The sequence below is a fragment of the Erinaceus europaeus genome, chromosome 3 (genome assembly GCF_950295315.1).
Source record: "Erinaceus europaeus chromosome 3, mEriEur2.1, whole genome shotgun sequence".
Classification (NCBI taxonomy): Eukaryota; Metazoa; Chordata; class Mammalia; order Eulipotyphla; family Erinaceidae; genus Erinaceus; species Erinaceus europaeus.
In genome coordinates, this window is record NC_080164.1 from 83374618 (window position 1) to 83395834 (window position 21217).

At 44.8% G+C, this 21217-nt stretch overlaps 1 protein-coding gene across 4 annotated transcripts in view; it reads left to right on the top strand.

Annotated features, from left to right (window-relative positions):
* Positions 1–21217, top strand: part of UXS1 (UDP-glucuronate decarboxylase 1) — a 66760-nt gene that overhangs the window by 6281 nt on the left and 39262 nt on the right. For 3 of the 4 annotated variants that reach the window (XM_007531934.3, XM_007531935.3, XM_060187605.1), the window contains exon 2: positions 20944–20971. The exons of the other annotated variant lie outside the window; for it this stretch is intronic. In XM_007531934.3, the coding sequence (XP_007531996.1) occupies positions 20944–20971 (28 nt within the window). The remainder of the gene's footprint in view (positions 1–20943; positions 20972–21217) is intronic. 4 annotated transcript variants of the gene reach the window in all.

Below are 21217 nucleotides of genomic sequence, written 5' to 3' on the forward strand. Positions count from 1 at the left end.
ACAATTCATGACCTCCCTACCCCCTACCTCAGTTTCCTTTTCTGTTATCTGCAACCCTCACTCATCTTCTTTCCACCTCCCTGCAAGTTTATCTCACTCTTCCAAATCTGCCTGGGTTTTCATGTCCACAGATAGCAAGGAAAAGAACCGTTTACTGACGTTCCAGTAGAGTTTGAGTCCTTACCTCTTCCCCTCAAGTGTTTGAAAACTGGAGCTGTGCCCTACACTGATATTCAGTTTGCAGCCTGGGTTTTGTTGTACAGTTTATTGTCTGGGTTTTGGCTTGTTTTTGGTCCCCTTACTTTCCTTCCATTGTTACTCCATTGCAAAGGAAAGATGCCAAGTTCAGCTGAAAATCATCTCAGAGCTTTTGTGTTTGTACAGAAGGTTTTGCAGTGATAACAAAGCTTCAGTCTTTGCTGCTTTGGGACTTTTGTCAAATTAGTCCAGCCTCTAATCAGACACCATGTGATTGTTTGTGTTGTCCCCAAACACTCCCATCGTCAGTATTCCCTAGCTGGTGCGCTGGAAGACACACAGCGAACTAGACCTGCCCTGGTGCCAGTGGACTTGGGGAAGTCAGCTGGCTCTGCTGCAGGTGCCATGTCCAGGTTTACTTGAGCAGAACGCGTGGCTCACATTTGTCAGTTGTGGGTTCCTAGGATCCTTCTTCCAGTTGATTGGTCTTTCTTTACTCTGACCTGAAAGCTGCCATTTCTTCTCCCAGGAACCCTGGTTCCCTTCAGTGGAGAGCTCTGTGTGGATAAAGATCTGAGTACAGGCTGTACCTATTGCTACCTAGTATGGAGGCGGCATTGCATTCAGCCTTCTGAGCGGACAGGGCCAGAAATGTTTTGTTTTTCAGTCATGAATTCATGCTGATGCCTGATGAAGTCTCAGCACAGCTGCTTCCTTCTGGAACCTCTCCTGTTGCCTGTTTGTCATTGTCTTTATCCCATGTGAAAAATCTTTCTGTTTTCAACATCAGTGTTCTGGGTTGGCAAAATAGCTCACTTGGATAGTGCGTCACTTTGCTATGTGAATGACCCAGGTTCAAGCCCAGCTTTCCCTGCATTAAAGGAAGATGTGGTCTCTTCTTCCCCCCATCTCTCTCTCTCTCCCTCCCTCTCCCTCTCCCTCTCCCTCTCCCTCTCCCTCTCCCTCTCTCTCTCTCTCTTCTCCTCCCTCTCTGCCTCTGTCATTATAACAGCCTATACCCAAACCAAACCAATATCAGTATTATCTGGTTCTCTACCCCTCATTAGGTGAATCTTTAAAAGTGTACATACCCACATGCCAATCATCTCCTCAGCATTCAGAGAGCCGTAAGGTGCCAGAAGAGGCCTGCTGTGGATCCACGTTGGTGGCTGCTGATTGAGTGTGTGGTGGTTACCGTCAACTTCTTTTTTCTTTTTTAAATTTTTGCCACCAGTGTTACTGCTAGGGATACATGCTTGCACAGTGCCACCATTGCTGGTGGCCTTTTTTTTCTTCCTTTTCATGAGAGCGTGAGAGTTGGAGAAGAAGAGAAATACTGTTCTACCAAACAGGTGGAGACTGGGGCCTTGAACTCAAGTCCTCATGCATGGTGATAGGTGTGCCCTACTGTGTAGTTACTGACAGTTTCTTAAGCCAGACAGCAGTGCAGTTTGCTACATAACTTGACGACTCCGCACTTGAACATTAGGAAGCCGCTGTCAGGACAGCTGGTTCAGTCGCAGTAGCACAGCGTCTCAGGAAACTGGAAATGGGGGCTTGGCTGGTGGCTGGTTGGTGGGACAGTTCAAACACGTGTAACATTTGTCATAACATATATTTATATGTTTGATGAGTAGGGTCTGCTGCATATGCAGTTTTACAGTCCCCAGGCCACTTTTTCATTCAGGGGGAGGGGGGAAAATGCCACAGCACTGGAGTTTCCCCAAATACCGTGGCACTCCTGTATGGTGCTGAGGTCTCAGGTCGTGTGTATGTGGCAGGGTTTGTGTTCTACCTAGTAAGCTCTCCTTCCAGCTCCTCAAGCATTTATTAAGCTAGTCTGTTTGCTTGCTTGCATGCTTGCATTCTGTTTTTCTTCTTAGATAGAGACAGAGGCAGAGAGAGAAAGAGAGTGAGTGTGAAAGAGAGAGACCACTGGAGCTTTCTCCAATGGGACCGGGAGCTGGGCTGGACAGGGATGGAACCTGGGTCGTGCACTTGGTGAAGCAGTGCACCACCCAAGTGAGCTATTTTACTGGATCTGATTGAGTTTTCCACTTCATGTGGGTGTGGTACATGGTGCACTGAAGGAGTTGCATTGGCCACTGACCATAGATGGCAACAGAGACGTTAATGAAGTGTCTGAAATGTGCCAGTGCTTACTGGCGTCCACAGAGGCATGGCTTAGCTCTGGCTGTGGGAGGAACAGTGCCAAGTAGACTTGCTTGAGACAAGGTTGCCTGGGTCCCTTGGCTTGTAAAAATAACAGTGTTTGTATTGCTGTACTGTGGGAACAGTTGCCAGGTCTGGCATAGTGTGATAGTTCTTTTAGGGAAACCCTAGGACTGAGCCATCACTGTAGTCACCAGGCAGAATCAAAGCGGGCGATGGTGCACCCAGCTAAGCACACATAGTACTACGTGCAAGGACCCAGGTTCGAGGCCCCTCTCCACACCTGCAGCAGGGCCACTTCACAAGTGGTGAAAGAGGTCTACAGATATCTTTCTCTCTTCCTTATTTACTTTTGTTTTTTGCCTCCAGGGTTATTGATAGGGCTCAGTGCCTGCACCATGAATCCACTGCTCCTGGAGGCCATTCTTCCGCTCTTTTGTTGCCCTTGTTGTGGTTATTATTGTTGTTGATGTTATTCGTTGTTAGATAGGACAAAGAGAAATGGAGAGAGGAGGGGAAGACAGACACCTGAAGACCTGCTTCACTGCCTGTGAAGTGACTCCCCTGCTGGTGGGGAGCCAGGGCCTCGAACCGGGATCCTTACGCCAGTCCCTGCACTTTGCACCATGTGCGCTCAAACCGCTGCACTATCACCCAACCCCTCTCTCTCCCTTTCTGTCTTCCCTTCCCGTCTTGGTTTTCTGTCCTATCCAATAAAAATGTGCAAAAGGGGAAACTGGTCACCAGGAGCTATGGCTTCATAGTGCTAGCACTAAGCTCCAGCAACTGGAAGCAGGGGAGAGAGAGAGAGAGAGAATATATCAAAGGGATCCTGTGAGTTAGGCAAGTAGTACTTTTATTTTTAAAAATATTTTAATTTTATTTTAATGAGAGAGATACAAAAAGACCAGAACACTGATCATCTCTGGTTTGTGATGGTGCTAGGGATTGAATGTGGGACCTTGGAGCCTCAGGATTGAACTTTTTTTTTTTTTTTGCATAACCATTATACTGTCTCCCCAGCTTAAGATACACTTTATTTATAAGGAGGAAAACAGAGAGATGCACACACAGACACATGCAAGACATCACAGACAGTGGCCTCAGCTTCCCAAAGCAAATCCTCTTACAGGTTTTGGACCCAAGTAGGATCCAACTGGCCCCTTCGGCTTTTTGGTCCCCACAAAATATATGCTTTCTGCCAGCAGGGTTTGGTTTTTCCAAGATGCCTCTTTTGCATATTCCAATCCCTTTCCCCAGGGTCTCCTCCTGCCCCTCACCTGCCCCTAACATTTGCAAAGTGCAAATAAAGCAGGTGTGCCAGTGTATTACTTTTTTGGTTCTGATCCCCAGGCTAGTGTACTGCATAGGTTATCTTGCCTGTTTTTCCTTTCCTGCTCCGAAGTTCCAGGAAAGTGCTGTCTAGAGATCACCTTTGTTCTGTTTTACAGCCAGCTGCCAGCTGTGCCTGTGTGCGATTGCTGCTGGCATTAGACTCCTTTCCAAATGCTTAAGGGATGTGCCTCTCTGTCTTCCTGGGAACTGTACTTCTTATTCTTGAGCTCTTGGGTCTTCCTTCCCCTCATTTTGAAAGAGCCCTTTATATGTTGGAGAACGGCTGCCACTCAGTTATTTTCTTCCGTCTTCCTTGGTAAAGCCCAAAAATATATTCAGTCTTGGTCTCCGGTTCCTGGCACAGAGTGCCTGAAAGCCTTGGAATGTTCCTGAGTGTTGATCTTTATTTATTTATTTTTCACAAGTAAACCCCATTTGATCACACACAGCGTTTATGCCAAGGAAGTGACTTAGGGTCGAGTGAGTCCCAAGAAGGACCACAGAATCCCCACATGAGAGGCTGGACACCTTTCAGCCCCACTGCCTGCCCTCCAGGAAAAGCAGCAGGGTGGGGAGATAGACTGACACTGAGCTTCCTGTTGGGTGCAGGGCTGGAAATGCCCGCTGAGAGGCCTCAGGAACCCCAGGTCCCTCCCATCATCTCTGCCTCTCCTCTGCAGAAGTCTCTGAACCCCTCTGGCAAGTCAGCAAGCTAAGGAAGGATGTAGTGGGAACCCCCGGCTTAGAACCAGCCAGTCAGAAGTATTGGCAGGGTCTGCAGCATAACTTTGGCCTCTGAAGTGGGGGGAAGCCTGGTGAAACCAGCCTCTAACCTGTGGGGGAGAGTTGTTAGAATGTTAGATAGGGAGAGAAAGTTAGATTGAATTGGCACGCACCCCAGTGGTGTCTGGTGTGGAATAAATACACCTCTCTCTCTCTCTCTCTCTGTCTCTCTCACACACCTCTCTCTCTGTGTGTGTGTGTGTGTGTGTGTATCTTGCCCTTAGGGTTATTACTGGGAGCTCACTCCACTGAACCTGGTAACCTTCAACCCCACCCCAACATGGAGAGGGGAGAGAGAGAAACCTGAAGCATTGCTCTATGTCTCATGAAACATCCCTCCTGCAGGTGTGGGCTTAGGGCTTGAACCTGGGGTCCTCATGCATGGTAACATGTGCACTACCACCCTGCCATGAAAATCTTTCTTTTGTGGCAGCAGTGTTTTGAATAATACATTTTTCCCATCTGGGTCTTAGTCCCTGCATGGCTCCATTGTCCCCAATGGTCATTTTTTTTTTTTTAAGTGGGTGGGAAACAGAGAGATAGGGAGAGGGAGAAGAGAGAGACCTGTAGCACTTCTCTACCACTCATGAAGCTGTCCCTCAACACTCCTGTATGGTGGCCCGGTACTCTAACCTGGGTCCTCAATGAGTGGTAGCATTTGTACTGTACTGGGTGAGCCACTCACCCCCCCCCCCCCATCCTGTGCGGTTCTTCAGCAACCGGCCAAGATATTCAAAGAGAGAATTCGACTTGGGGCTGTGCAGGAAGGAAGAAGTAGGGGTGCTCTCAAGGCCTGGGAAGCAGCCTCACAGAAGAGATGGGACTTGCTCAGTGGAGTTGAGCAGCAGGTGGCCCACCACAGGCGCGGAGGTGACCAGCATGTAAGGAGCAGGAGTCCTTTGGGTCTGAAAAGACAGGACTTGAACTTTGACCTGACATAACTTGGTCCAGTGAGATGAGAGCAAGAAAAAGGGCTTGCGGAGGAGTCACGGAGCTGACGAAGGTGGAGGTTTTGTTGGGACTTGCTCTCAGTATTCAAGCATCAGGTATGAAGCTGCACCACTTCTTTTACTTGAGCGCCAGTGCGTCTTAATTCTTTAGAAGACAAAGTTTCTATTCCAGGTCTTAAAACAGTGGAAGTCTCCTCTGTACCCCAGTGGCCCCCAACCCTAAGACCTCAACTCACCCCCCCCCCCCCCCAGATCTGCAGTCACTGGCTCTGAAAGGCAGCAGAACCAGTGACACATGAGACATGAGGGAGACAGTCACTGTCCAGGTCACTGATGAGGAAGCCAAGGCAAAGCGAAAAGTGCCGGCTTGAAATCTGATTACAGAGACCCAGGGCTGGTTATGAGGAACCTAAAGGACTGGACCCCCAGGCTGTGTCTGCCCCATCTCTGTGCCTGGGGGTAAACTTTTCAGGAAGTACTTCCCACAGGAAGGCACATGTAGTTCAGAGCTGCCCCAAGGAGGCACCTATAGTACAGAGTAGAGGCAGGGCAGTGGGTATGGTGCTCCCTGGTCTCTCCATCCTCTGGGTGAGTGCTGAGTGTCCTCTGCTCCTTCCATGTGGCCCTGCACTGGGAAACCCTCATTTAAAACTCCAAGGTGACCAACTGGAGACCCCCAGGTGGGCCCAGGCTACTGGCTGTCTTTGTGTCTGCTGTGAGTTCGCTTCTCTAGCCTGTATGGTTGGAAGGCCCAAGCACCAAGCCTGTGTAGTGTCTGGCTGGGGTTGAGTATGTAGACCCATAGCCCTCCTGGGTTTGGGTTCAATTTTGTTTATTTTATTCTATTTTCATTTTATTTACTTGTTTGTTTTAAAATATTTATTTATTTATTTATTGGTTAGAGATTGCCAGAAATCCAAAGGGAAGGAGTGATAGAGAGGGTGACAGAGGGTGGGGGTAGATAGTATAATGGTTATGCAAAGAGACTCTCATGCCTGAGGCTCCCAAGTCCCAGATTCAGTTCAGTGAATAAGCCAGAGTTGAGCAGTGGTCTGGGAAAACATAAGTAAACAAATAAATAAACAAATAAATAGAACTCTCCATCAGTGAGGTATGTTTGTTTTTTGTTATTGTTATCACTGGGGCTTCACTGCTCCAGGCTGACTTTTTCAGATACACAGACATAGTACCAAAGTTTCTCACAGTGTGATGGGGGCCAGGCTCAAACCTAGGCTGGCTCACGTGCAAGCCAAAACAGCATTGACTGTCTGGTGGGCGCCTGGGGCCCACAGGGCCAGAGGTGCAGTGAAGGGGTGTCTCAATGGCTTCAGCTACCTGGGGAAGAAGGGAAGGCATTGAAGGAGGCAAAGGAGCATCTAGAATTGTGTCTGCAGAGGAGGGAGTGTCCCATGAGGATTTGCACCAGGACACTGTTTATTCTGATAATCAGAGAGTGGAGCCCTAAGTGGATTGGAGCCTGGGGAAGAACAGAGAGCGTCTGTCTGCCTCCCAGGATCCTGGATCGCAGGGCACGGCCCCGGCACTTGTTGTCACTGTGCCCAAGCCCAGAGTTTGTGGCAGGGGAGCTGGGGCAGGGCCTGGGAATCTGCATTTTCCCTTCACTTCCCTGGTGCAGCCTGTGAGTTCACTCTGTCTTTCTAGTCTGAACAGCTAGCCACTTGTCTGTCCTCCCTCCTGGGTTCCCACAGAAGAGAGTTTCTCTGTTGCAAACATCTAAGAGCAGTGTGGGAGATGACCTTGAGATCAGAGTCAAGTACAGGGTGTTAGATTCCGGGCTTTTGTAACTTAGCAGTTGGGAGGAATTTAAACAGGTCACCTACTTTGCAAGCTATGACTGCACAGAAAGCAGCCAGAAGCCTCAAAGGCCTGGAAAAAGCATTTCAAGTTTTCTTCCTGAGAGCTAGGAATTCCCATAGCACATGAGGATAGAAAGATCTCCCCCCCATGACCTGCCCCCTACCAGTGTGGACATGATCCACATGCATGTAGTTTTAGAAAGATCCAACTGTGTGTTATTCTTAGGTTCCCTTCTCATTATTAACCTTTTCTTCCACTAACATGTGAAGACTTTTTATTTATAAAATTCAATTTCTTGCTTTGTAATCACTTTTTTTTTTTTTCTTTTATTGTGGTGCTAAGGATTCCTCCACTTCTGGCCTGAATTTTTCAACCCAGAGGAGAGAGAGAGAGAGAGAGAGGTGTATCACAGCATTGCCACAGTACCCATGGAGAATCCTTAGTGCCATGGTCTTCTGTGTGGTACTGGGGCTAGAACCCAGGACTTCACACATACTAAAGCATGTGCCTCACTGGACAGATTAGCTTTTAGTAGCTCTCCAGTTTTGTGCAAATGTACATCCTGGGTTAATTTTTTTTTCCCCAGGGGAATATGGATACAATTTTTTTTTTAATACAATTTTATTAAGTGAGCCTCTGGACCAGTATGAGTCGCTGAAAAGAGTTTGACAGCTCAGGTCCAACGTACTCACTGGGCCTGCAGGGGACTTCGGGGTAGGGAGAGAAAGAACTAGGACTTGCTTCTGGGGTTCCTGCAGGGGTGGAGGAGATAGAGATGTGGGGTTACAGAGCAGGGGGAGTGAAGCAGAGGACTCTGTTCTGGGCCTCCCAAATAGCCTTTCTGTAGGGCGCAGTTTTCACTCTGTATAGACATGTAGGGTGAAGGTGAACCTGGAAGGCTGGCCAGAGTTTGGGGCTTGACTGGGCCTCTTCAAGTTGGGGTGCAGGCAAGGACCTCCCATTCGTTGATTGCTACTCCCTGGTGCATCCCTGGGAATAGGATGCAACTTCCCTCCTGGGCATTTCCGTTTCCCAACTACAGACTTGGACTTGAGAATAAGAATATTGTTTGAAAGTTTTGATCCATTCAAACAACTATTTTACATTGGTGGCTATACTTTTAAAATATGTATTACTTATTTATGAGGAGAGAGTCACAGCATTCCTCTGGCACTTCTGATACTAGGGATTGAACTCAGGACCTCATGCTTTATCCACTGTGCTACCTCCTGGACCTCCAAACCATTCTTTTACTGATTTTCTTTCTTTTTTTTTTAATTAAAGATTTAATATTACTGTTTTTTCTTAATGCAAGGACAATGCCTTTCCTTATATGCTTTGAACACTGAAGGCACTTCCTTTATGTCCCCTCCCAAGTTTACTGAAGGCGAGTCAGGTTGTATTCCTTGTGGACATTAGAACTGTTGGGGGTGGGGGTCCAGTGGGGCCAGGAAGAGTACATTGCCCCAGACATTCTTGTGTATTTTTTATCGATGGTGCAGACAGCATTGGGGGGGGGGGGTTCCTGGTAGTTGGAGCTCCCCAGGACTTCAGCCTTAGCCTCCTGCTTGTTTTTGCTAGTTAGTTAGTTAGTTTTTTGTTATTTTGAGGTGGTGAGTGACCAGGGCTTGAATCAGGGTCACTCTCGAGAATCTCAGGGGTACACTGGCTCCTGACCCTACATTGTTTAGGATCATGAGTCAAGCAAAGGTGACAGCCTGGCAGTGACCCAGAACAGTGTGACTCCTGAAGGTGATCTGTCTCACCTCCTGGTGGTCAGACTTCACCCACAGCCACCAGGCCGCCAGCAGCCAGTGTCCCCACCTGCTAGATAACAGTGTACCCTATCAGATGGAACTGTTTCCCCCCAGAGAAGAGAACATAGAATGCAATACAGGCCAAGTTCAAGCTGTGAGGCAGGGGCCCCAGAGAATATCCAGGAGGCTGGAGGTGTGTATCAGAGTTTGGTGGCCAGGCTTGAAAACCTCCCTTTGTGTGACACTGCTGAGCTTTGTGTGAATCTTGGCAGGCAGACAGACAGACAGACAGACAGAGCCAGCCCCGGTGTACACTGGAGGTGGGCAGTGGTCTTTCTGTCCTTCTGCAGGGAGAGGAACTGTAAACTGTCACAGCAGGAGTGCTGCAAGGTCCTGCTTCAGTGTTGCTGGAACTTTCTCTGCCAACCGTATTCCTTCTAATTGAGCTCATAGTACCCCATGTTTGCTTATGGATTTCTCTTGTGAATACTTCTCTACATTCAAGTGTTTTTGACTTGAACCCGTGGAAGGCTGGAATTGCTCTTGACTGCTTTGAAGTAGGAGTGTCTACAGCATTCAAATACACTTTGCCCCCCCCCCCCAGCCCTAGCCCCAAAGATTTTGTGAAGTCACTGTTACTCAGATTTATAATACTTGTTGAATACTTGTTATTCAAAGAAGGGAGATCATTTTAGAGAATAAAAGAAACTAAGATCCCTTTTCTTCTCCCCTCCCCTTCTTTCCCTTCCCAACCCATTTTGTTGGTGTCAGGGATTGTACCTTGCAAGAACCTTAGAGTCTCAGGCAAGCTATTTTGCATAGCTATCTCTCTCACATTATTACTTCTCTCTGACACTAAAACCAAGGTGCCATTATTTTGATGTTTTTTTTATTAGTGATTTAATATTGATTTATAAGATTGTCCACCACCAGAGTTCCGTTATCTCATTCCTTCCATTGGAAGGTTCCCTATTCTTTATCCTTCTTTGGGAATATAGACCAAAAATCTTTATGGGGTGCAGAAGGTGGAAGGTCTGGCTTCTGGAATTACTTTTCCACTGGACACGGGCATTGCATACCCCCAGTCTGTTTCTACAAGATGCCATTTTTAAGTGATGATGAGAATGGCTCTCGTGTTCTGAACAGATGTCACCAGGCCAGAAACTGGGCCTCACATTTGAAAGTGTTGACCTGGCTGGGTGTGATCTTCAGCAGTGCCGGGCTAGCGTTGCTAGCGGGAGAGAGGATCCAGGAACTTGTGGCTGCATGGTAATACAATTCTTTATTCACACAGGAGCACCCCAGAGCACAGGGGGTTAAGCCATGTGGCGCCAAACTGCAGTGGCCGCCTCCTGCTTTGCATGCCAGCCCGTCTCCAGGTCAGGATGTGGGAGAGAAAAAGAGAGTGAAACCAGGAACGGAAGTGGGTTTTATGGGATAAAACCGGAAGTGGCAAGTTGGAATGGAAATGGCTAGGAAAGGTGGTGGAGAGAGGCAAAATGCATGCTGGGAAGGTGGAAGCATCTTTAGCAACCATTGCTATGGTTTTAACTATGAGAATTAGCAATACCCTGAGGGAATAACAGTGGTGGGGAGACCATTAGTCATTTCTAAGACAAAGCAGAAGATTGGTATGTAAATAATAATACTTGCATGGAAATATGGTGGTTTGTGGGCCCTGCCAATGTTCAACCGCGTCTGTACAATTTCTCAACACAGCAGGCCTCATGTCTCTTCTCTTGGTTCTGGCCTGTAGCTCTGAATTGGAGGTAACAGCATGATTGTGTGATTAGAAATGGCCAGCAGGGGCTAGGTGATAGCACTCCCTGTATAGTAGACACATTACAGTGTGCGAGGACCTGTCTTCAGCCCTCTGTTCTCCACTTATGGGGGGGAAGCTTCATGAGTGGTGGAGCAGTGCTCTTTCTCTGTCTCTTTCTCCTCTATCAGAAAAAGAAAGTTTAGAAGAAGGGGGAAAAAAAAAAAAAAGGAATGGCCAGGGCGGGTAGAGGAAGGCAAGGCGGCATAGCATCAGTGTGCTTCCTTCTTATATGGCCTGCTCTGGTCGGCTGACTTACCCCAGCTGTCCTGGAAGACCAGAAAAAGTAAAGCAGTGCTGCTCAGATTTGATTCTCTGACAGAACATCTTGAGAGCGGTTTGAAAAAGTAGCTACCTATGGGAGAGTGAATTAGTCCAGCCCCTGTGGACAGCAATCTGGAGGTTTCCTCAAAATACTAAAAATGGCCTTATCATATGATCTAGTAATTTTTCACCCTGGGATCTATCCACAGAATACAAAAATACTTATCCTAAGAGACCTTGGCAGATTTATGTTCATACAGTGCTGTTTGCATTCATCTGGATTTGAAAGCATCCTAAGTCGATAGCCATACTGCCCTGAAGTTACTTGCTCTGCTTCATCTGCAAACAGCCCAGATGCCCAATGCCAGACGAGTGGCTAAGGAAGCCATGGTATGTGCACACAATGTATGTACCATGACTGACAGCACTGTATGCCATTACATACCACAGCTCGCCCAGCAGGGAGCGATGATGACACCTCTGTTTCCACATCTTGGATGGAACTTGAGGGAGCCATGTTTAGTGAGGTCAGCCAGAGGTGGAGCATGGATACCAGATGATCTCACACATTGGTGGGATTGGAGACACAAAGATGGGACAAGTGTGGGTGGAGCCTTCATCAGCTGTGGTCTGTTAGTGAAGAGCCAGGTACTCAAAATGAGGAAGGGGCTGAAAGGTGGTGGGGACCCAGTGTCCTATGTGGTGGGCTGATTCTTACCACAGGGAGAGAAGAAACTACAATTGTTGTATCAGCAGTCTCATAAATCATCATTCAAATGATCTTAGGGAAACTAAGTAGTTGGGTCTGAGGTCCGTCTTGGACTCTGTCGTCATCTGTCCCTGCACCTCCTCCACCCGTATCCCCAAGAGACGTCTTTCCCACAGCTCCCTGGACGTTGCCTCCTCACCAGCCAATGACCTGTGTGCTGCCTGCTCCATGGGGCTGGTCTGACTACAGCCCTTTCCTCTGTACGTGTTATTGCACAGTATACAGGCCGTACATGCATGTTATTTTTGTTGCCTGTGGGCTGTTTTCTCACCAAGGACAAGGACTCTCTGGACTGTAATTGTACTGGGCCCATCTGGCGTCTCTCAGATTAGGAATCAGCTTGCTCTGAGCTACAAATGTTTAATAATAATTTTTTTTTTTCCTTTAACCAGTGCTCTGCTCAACTCTGGCTCATGATGGTACAAGGGCTAGAACCTGGGACCTCGGAGCCTCAGGCATGAGGATTTCTTTGCATAACCATTATGCTACCTCCCCTGTCCTGCTTTAATAATTTTTTTTCTTTTTTTTTTTTTGTTACAAGATTTTTTTTTATTGGGGAATTAATGTTTTACATTCAATAGTAAGTACAATAGTTTGTACATGCATAACATTCCCCAGTTTCCCATATAACAATACAACTCCCACTAGGTCCTCTGAATCCTTCTTGGACCTGTATTCTCCCCACCCACCTACCCCAGAGTCTTTTACTTTGGTGGGATACGCCAATTCCATTTAAGTTCTACTTGTGGGTTTTTTTTTTTTTTTTTCTGATCTTGTCTTTCAACTTCTGCCTGAGAGTGAGATCATCCCATATTCATCCTTCTGTTTCTGACTTATTTCACTCAACATGATTTTTTTCAAGGTCTATCCAAGATCGGCTGAAAATGGTGAAGTCACCATTTTTTTACAGCTGAGTAGTATTCCATTGTGTATATATACCACAACTTGCTCAGCCACTTATCTGTTGTTGGGACACCTGGGTTGCTTCCAGGTTTTGGCTATTACAAATTGTGCTGGTAAGAACATATGTGTACACAGATCTTTTTGGATGGATGTGTTGGGTTCCTTAGGATATATCCCCAGGAGGGGAATTGCAGGATCATAGGGTAGGTCCATTTCTAGCCTTCTGAGAGTTCTCCAGACTGTTCTCCACAGAGGTTGGACCAATAGACATTCCCACCAGCAGTGTAGGAGGGTTCCTTTGACCCTACATCCTCTCCAGCATTTGCTGCTGTTACCTTTTCTGATGTATGACATTCTCACAGGAGTGAAGTGGTATCTCATTGTTGTCTTTATTTGCATTTCTCTGACAATCAAAGACTTGGAGCATTTTTTCATGTGTTTCTCAGCCTTGTGGATCTCTTCTGTGATGAATATTCTGTCCATGTCCTCTCCCCATTTTGGATGGGGTTATTTGTTGTCTTGTTGTTGAGTTTGGCAAGCTCTTTATATATGTTGGTTATTAAACTCTTATCTGATGTATGGCATGTAAAGATCTTCTTCCATTCTGTGAGGCGTCTCTTGGTTTGGGTAGTGCTTTCCTTTGCTGTGAAGAAGCTTTTTAATTTGATGTAGTCCCATAGGTTTATACTTGCCTTAGTCTTCCTTGTAATTGGATTCGTTTCATTGAAAATGTCTTTAAAATTTATGCGGAAAAGAGTTCTGCCAATATTTTACCTCTAAGTATCTGATAGTTTGTGGTCTAACATCCAAGTCCTTGATCCACTTGGAATTTACTTTTGTATTTGGTGAAATGCAGTGGTTCAGTTTCATTCTTCTGCATGTTTCAACCCATTGTTTCCAATCCCATTTGTTGAAGAGACTCTGCTTTCCCCATTGAATAGTCTGGGCCCCTGTGTCAAAGATTAGATATCCATAGGTGTGGGGGCTCACTTCTGGGCTCTCAATTCTATTCCACTGGTCATTGTGTCTGTTCATGTTCCAGTACCAAGCAGTTTTGATGACAATGGCCCTATAATACAATTTGACATCTGGGAGTGTGATGCCTCCAGTTCTATTCTTTTTTCTCAAGATTGTTTTGGCAATTCTGGGTCTTTTCTGGTTCCAGATAAACATTGTAGCATTTGTTCTATTTTCCTAACAAATGTGGTTGGGATCTTGATGGGGATAGCATTAAATTTGTAGATGTCTCTGGGTAGTATATTCATTTTGATGATGTTAATTCTACCAACCCATGAACATGAAATATCTTTCCTTTTTTGTGTTTTTTTCAATTTCTTTGAGTAGTGACTCATAATTTTCAGTATACAAGTCTTTCTCTTCTTTGACTAGTTTTACGCCTAGATATTTTATTGTTTTAGTTGCTATAGTAAAAGGAATTGATTTCTGGATTTCAATTTCTTCTAGCTTAGTGTGTGCATAGAGGAATGCCACTGACTTTTGAATGTTAATTTTGTAGCCTGACACCTTACTGTATTGTCTGATGATTTCCAAAAGCTTCTTGCTGGATTACTTGGGTTTTTCTGTGTATACTATCATGTCATCTACAAATAGGGAGAGTTTGACTTCCTTTCCAATCTGTATCCCTTTAATTCCTTGCTCCTGCCTGATTGCTATGGCAAGAACTTCCAACACTATGTTGAATAGTAATGGTGATAGTGGGCATCCCTGTCTAGTACCTGATCTGAGTGGAAATGTTTCCAGTTTTTCACCATTGAGTATGATGTTGGCTGTAGGTTTGCTTTATATAGACTCCACTATCTTCAGGAATTTTCCATCTATTCCCATTTTTTGTAGTGTTTTGATCATAAAGCGATGTTGTATTTTGTCAAAGGCTTTCTCTGCATCTGTTGATATGACCATGTGGTTTTTGGTCTTGCTTTTGTTGATGTGGCGGATCACATTGATTGATTTCCGTATATTAAACCAACCTTGCATGCCTGGGATAAACCCTACTTGGTCATGATGAACAATCTTTTGAATATACTACTGTATCCGGTTGGCTAGAATTTTGTTCACTATTTTAGCATCTATGTTCATCAGAGATATTAGTCTGTAGTTTTCTTTTTTGGTTGTGTCCCTGTCTGCTTTTGGTATCAGAGTGATGTTGGCTTCATGGAAGGTGGCAGGTAGGATTCCATTGTCTTCAGTCTTCTGGAAGACTTTTAAAAGTAGAGGTATTAGTTCTTCTTTGAAGGTTTTGTAGAATTCATTTGTAAAACTATCTGGTCCAGGACTTTATTTTTGGGAAGATTTTTGATAACTGTTTCAATTTTATTAGCTGTGATGGGCCCGTTCCTGTTATCCACTTCCTCTTTATTTAGTTTTGGAAGTTGATAGGTGTCTAGGAAATCATCCATTTCTTCCAGGTTCTCTAGCTTGGTGGCATATAGTTGTTCATAGAAGCCTCGCATAATATGTTGAATTTCTGTGGTGTCTGTTGTGATAGCTCCTCTTTCATTTAGTATCCAATTTATTTGGGTCTTCTCCCTTTTTTGTTTTGTGAGTCTGGCTAAAGGTTTGTCGATTTTGTTTACTCTTTCGAAGAACCAACATTTACTTTCATTGATCTTTTGTATGGTTTTCCTATTCTCAATGTTATTTATTTCTGCCCTAACTTTAGTGATTTCTGTCCTTCTGGTTGCTTTAGGGTTCCTTTGTTGTTGTTCTTCTAGGTCTTTAAGATGTACAATCAGGCTGTTTTTTTGTGCTTTTTTTTGTTTCCTAATGTGTGCTTGTATAACTATGAACTTCCCTCTCAGTATTGCCTTAGCTGTGTCCCAAATATTTTGATAGCTTGTGTCTTCATTTTCATTGAAGTCTCGAAACATTTTGATTTCTTCCTTGATTTCCTCTTTGACCCAGAGGTTGTTAAGAAGTGTACTGTTGAGCTTTCACATTTTGGGACTATTACTAATCTTTTGTTGATTGTTAAGTGTTAGTTTAGTTCCACTGTGGTCTGAGAAGATGCTTGGGATGATTTCAATGCTCTTGAATTTGCTGATGCTGTCTTTGTGGCCTAATATATGGTCTATCCTTGAGAATGACCCATGTGGATTTGAGTAAAATGTGTATTCCAGTTTCTTGGAATGAATGACTCTGAAAATGTCCCACAGTTCTAGTTCATCTATCTCTTCATTTAGCTCCCTTATGTCTTTATTGATTTTCTGACTGGATGATCTGTCAAGTTGAGAAAGTGGGGTGTTGAAGTCCCCCACTGTGACTGTGTTACTGTTAATATATTGCTGTAGCTCTTTCAGTAGACGTTCGATGTATTTAGATGGCTTCTCATTGGGTGCATAGATGTTAATAATTGTTAAGTCCTCTTGATTGACTGATCCTCTGAGCATTAAGTCATGTCCATTTCTATCTTTTTTTAATCTTATCTATTTTAAAGTCTATCATGTCAGATATGAGAATAGCTGATCCTGCCCTTTTTTGTGGGCCATTGGCTTGTATGATAGTTTTCCAGCCTTTCACTTTAAATCTGTGTTTGTCTTGTTGAATTAGGTGGGTTTCCTGTAGATAGCGTATTGTTGGGTTGTATTTTCTGATCCATCTTCCTACTCTGTGTCTTTTAATAGGTGAATTCAAGCCATTGACATTTATTGACGTCAAAGAACGAAGATATTTTAACGCCATTCTTGTAGAGTTTTAGAGTGTTCTGATGTATGTCCTATTTATGATGGTCTGACTGTTTATAGAAGACCTTTCAGAACTTCTTTCAGGGCTGGCTTGGAGATAGTTGATTCCTTCAACTGTTGCTTGTCTGAGAAAGTTTTGATGCCTCCATCTAATCTGAATAACAGTCTAGCAGGATATAGTATTCTTGGTTGAAAGCCTTTCTCATTGAGCACTCGATAGATATCTTGCCGTTCTCTTCTGGCCTTTAGTGTTTGTTTGGAGAAGTCTGCTGCTAATCTTATGGGCTTTCCTCTGTAGGTGACTGTTTTTCTCTTGCAGCCTTCAGGATCCTTTCTTTATCCTTATTCCTTTCTATTCTAAATATGACGTGTCTTGGTGTCTTTTAAGTCTGGGTTAATTCTGTTTGGGACCCTCTGGGCTCTTGAATCTTTATGTCTTTGATGTTGTCTAGACTAGAGAAGTTCTCAGCTATTATGGCCTGAAGAATGCTTTCTTCCTCTCCCTCTCTTTCTTCCTCTGGTAAGCCAATAATGCATATATTGTTTCTTTTGAAGTCATCCCATAGGTCTCTGTGGTTGTTTTCAGCATCTCTTAATCTCTTTTTGAGATCTCTTATTTCTTTTTTAGTTGTCTCTAATTCGTCCTAGATCTTGCTAATTCTCTCTTCAGCCACATTGATTCTATTCTCTCTGCCCTCTACTGTTTTCTGGAGTTCATCTATTTTGTTACCCTATTCTGATACTGTTTTAGCTTGTTCAGCTAGTTGTGTTCTTAGCTCAGCTATTTCAGCTTTCAGCTCTCTAATAACCTTGAGATAGTGTTTTCTTCCAGAGTCTCATTTGTTGTTCCTGTATTTCTGATTACAATTCTTTCAACCTCTTTACTCACTCCTTTGATTATTTCCTTAGCTAATGTTTGGATGTTGAACTCATTATTTTGTGCTTCACCCTTTGGGGGGCTTTTTGCTGGACTGTTGTTCTGGTTCGTTTCTTCAATATTTCTTCTTGTTGGTTTACCCACTTTATATATTATGAGTTCAAATTACTGATCACTATTTCCTGGATTGACTTGTGTCTAAGTAAGGTAATTAAAGGGTTCACAGTGGTGGAAGTTAACAGTTGTTTCAATAGTATTTTAATCCCTGAGTTGGAGCTCAGTGATTTAAAAGCCTCTTTTTTTTCCTTCTCTGTAGTCTATGGGAGCCTGAGGCTTCTAAACTATAAGTAGGCTTCTTAGCTTAATCACTGACTCCTGACCAAGAGATACGGCAGGGTGTGGCAGAGATCATCCAGTGGTTATGCAAAGAGACTTTCACAGCCCCACAGCTGTGCCACTGAGGTATAGGTCTTCTCCTGAGTTTCCCCTTAGATCTCTGTCCCCTGGTGTCCCTCCCTGCTGCTGCTCCAGATTCTGAGGGCAGTAGCAATGGAGACTGAGAGTTGCACTTGGTGAGTCTCCGGGGAGTCCTCTCCTCCCTTCAGCTGTCCCCTTGTTGGTGGAACAGACTGGAGGTGGTGTCTCAACTGATAAATTGCTGGACTGTTAGCAGTCACTTAATCTTTCCCTACACTCCTCTCTGTTACCAGTACGTGTTTGTACTCACTGGTGATTTGGTGGGTTCCTATAGTCATTCTAGTCCTGTCTTGTTTCAGCCCCAGGTGATCTCCTTTGGTATTCCTAGTTGATCTGGGAGAGGAGAGGAGAGGGGAGTGGAGGGGAGGGGAGGGGAGGAGAGGAGAGGAGAGAGGAGAGAAACAGATCTGCTGCTGCTCGTAGCCCTGCCTTCTGCTTTAATAATTTTTTTTTTAATTTTTTATTTAAGAAAGGATTAGTGAACAAAAGCATAAGGTAGGAGGGGTACAACTCCACACAATTCCCAACACCCAATCCCCATAACCCACCCCCTCCCCTGATAGCTTTCCCATTCTCTATCCCTCTGGGAGCATGGACCCAGGGTCGTTGAGGGATAAATGCTTCAAAGGGAAGTGAAAGGAAACATGACAGTATTTCTTAACATGGAAATTCTGTGATGCTCAGATTTCAGTGTTTCCGGATGAATGAAGTGGTACAGGGTGCAGCTGTGCCTTTCAACATTCTCTGTCACCATGTCCACCCTGCAGTGGTGGGGGTGACTGGGTACTTCAAGATTTCTGTGCCTCATAGAATTGGAAAGAGTTATCTCTGTTCCTTGCCAGGAAAAGCTTTTCTGACTTCTATCTTAGATGGCCAGTCACTTGGAGAATTTGCTATTTCATTCATTCTTTCTTCTTTCCTTTTTAATGGGACAGAAAGTGAGAGAGAAGGAGTAAGGGACACCTGTAGCACTGCTTCACTACTCGTGAAGCTTTCTGCTTTGCAGGTGGAGACCCAAGGCTTGAACCTGGGTCCTTGGATAGTAATGTCAGCACTCAGATGGGTGCACCATACTGCCTGGCCCCTCCTTCATTTTTTCTTTCAGCGGGTATAGAAATATGAGCACATGTTTGCAGGTATCTTAATGCCACAGAGGACAGTAGTGATTGTACAAAGCTGGGTGGACAGCCCTGGCATGTGGCTATATTATGGGGTGCCTGAGGTGTATTATGAGAAGTATAGTGTGATAGATGAGATTAATGTCAGCAGCCTGCATGATTCTACAGTAAAATCATGTTGAATTTTTAAATTCCAGGCCCTAGAATGTTTCAGGCTAGTCTGCACAGAACACCAGGTGCAGAGCTCGTAATTGTTGGAAATGGCCTGTTTCCTCTTTACCACACAGTTTGTCCTCTTTGGGGCCTTTCTCGCTGCCAGTGAGTGTCCTTTGGTTTGTGTTGGACTCTGAGTTCTTTGCATTCCAGAGCAAAGCAAGTGGAGTAATTGAGGATTTCAAAGGCGGTCAAATTTTCAAAGGAGTCAGAGGCTTCCAGTTGGCGTGTACACCTGAGTGGTACTCTGGGTGTTCTCTCTTTCCCTCTCTCTCTCTCTCATCTCTATCTCTGTCTACCTCTCTGTCTCCCCCTCTCCCTTTCTCCCACCCCCCTCTCTCAATTCTTTCATATCAAATAAGATATATAAGTGTGTGTATATATATATATATGTGTGTATATATATATATATATAGTTTAAATACTTTTTGAAATTTTTATTTATTAATGAGAAAGACAGGAGGAGAGAGAAAGAACCAAATATCGCTCTGGTATGTGTGATGCCGGGGATTGAACTCAGGACCTCATGCTTGAGAGTCCAGTACTTTATCCACTGTACCACCTCCCAGACCACTATATATTTATATAGTAATTGACCAAAAAACAAAAACAAAGAACTGGAAATAAAACTTCTAAAGATGAAAGCACTAAGCAAGAGATAAATGTAAGAAGGTGAGAACACACCTTGTGGCCTAGGACATGGCATCAGTGGCTGAAGTAATGAGCCAAGAGCATGAAGTCCTGAATTTAATCTCCAGCATCATATGTGACAGAATGATGCCTGGTCCTCTTTTTTGTGCTAGTAAATAAACAGATCTTTTAAAATATGTATTTATTCATAAGGAAGAGAAGGAGAGAGAACAAGAGCCTCATTCTAGAACATGGCATGCTAGGGATTGAACTCAGGACCTCATGCTTGAGAGGCCAGTGCTTTATTCACTGTCCTACTCCCTGGGCCACAAAAACAAATTGATATTTAACCCTGACCTTCAGTGCATCCATTTTGACTCCTGACCCACCTGTGCTTGGTATTGCACATGTGGGTTAGAAAGTGCTGTGTGCTGAGTGATCCCCCTATAAACTGGTACTGAGCAGGCCATGAGCAGTGATTGCTGTGGCAACACAGGACCAGGTACACCTCTAGCACGTGGATAGTCCCAACCATCTTGAGGCTGCTGGTGTGCTGGAAGGGTTGAGAGGGAGAGTAGTTTGGGAGGTGGAGAGGCTGCATGAACATCCAATTGGTGAGGAGAGTAAAGGGCTCATGAGCGCTCTTGGGGTGCACCTGGAAAGTGGGGAGGTAACATCTTCAAGCACCAGTCAGTGAGATCTGGTGACGTGAATAGGTCAGGACACTGAGTGGCTCTGGGCTGTCGAGGGGCAGAGAAGGTGTGGCAGTGGCTGTCATTCCTGAGGCAGAGCCCAGGGTCCTCACCCACTGCCTGAGAGAGAGCAGCTGTGGCAGGGCCCATGGGGACCGGGAGAAGGCTCAGGAAGCAGATCCTGGTGTCATTCTGTCCTGAAGCGGAGGCAGCCTCCAGTGCTCTGACTTGGTCTGATGGTTGACGCAATACTCCTAGAAACAGGATTAAGAAGACATCTTGGGGACATGTGCAACTCATCCCAGAGAGCGCACGTATTACCAAGCAGCATGTGTCTTATCATTTCCATGAACTGTCACTGGAATTATCTTGATGCCCTGTATAAAAAAGTGTACTGATTTGGAATTCTTGGATTTCGAGGATTTAAATACTGATTCTCTCCTCCTTCCCTGTTCTTTTCCTTACAGCTGTCTGGGGAAACTTCGTGAGCATGAGGTAATTAGTTTTTTAATAATTTGGATTATTGAGAGAAAGAGAGAAACTGACTGGAACGTTATTTCATCATACATGGTGCTGGGGATGGATGTGGGGCCTCACAGGTGTAATGAGTGTGCACAACCCACTGACCTCCTGATCACAGTGTGGTTGGGTTTATAGACATAAAGCAGTTGTTATGCTCGTGCTAATGATACTTTGGATTGGTTGATGGCTATATATTATAATTTTTTAATTATCTTTATT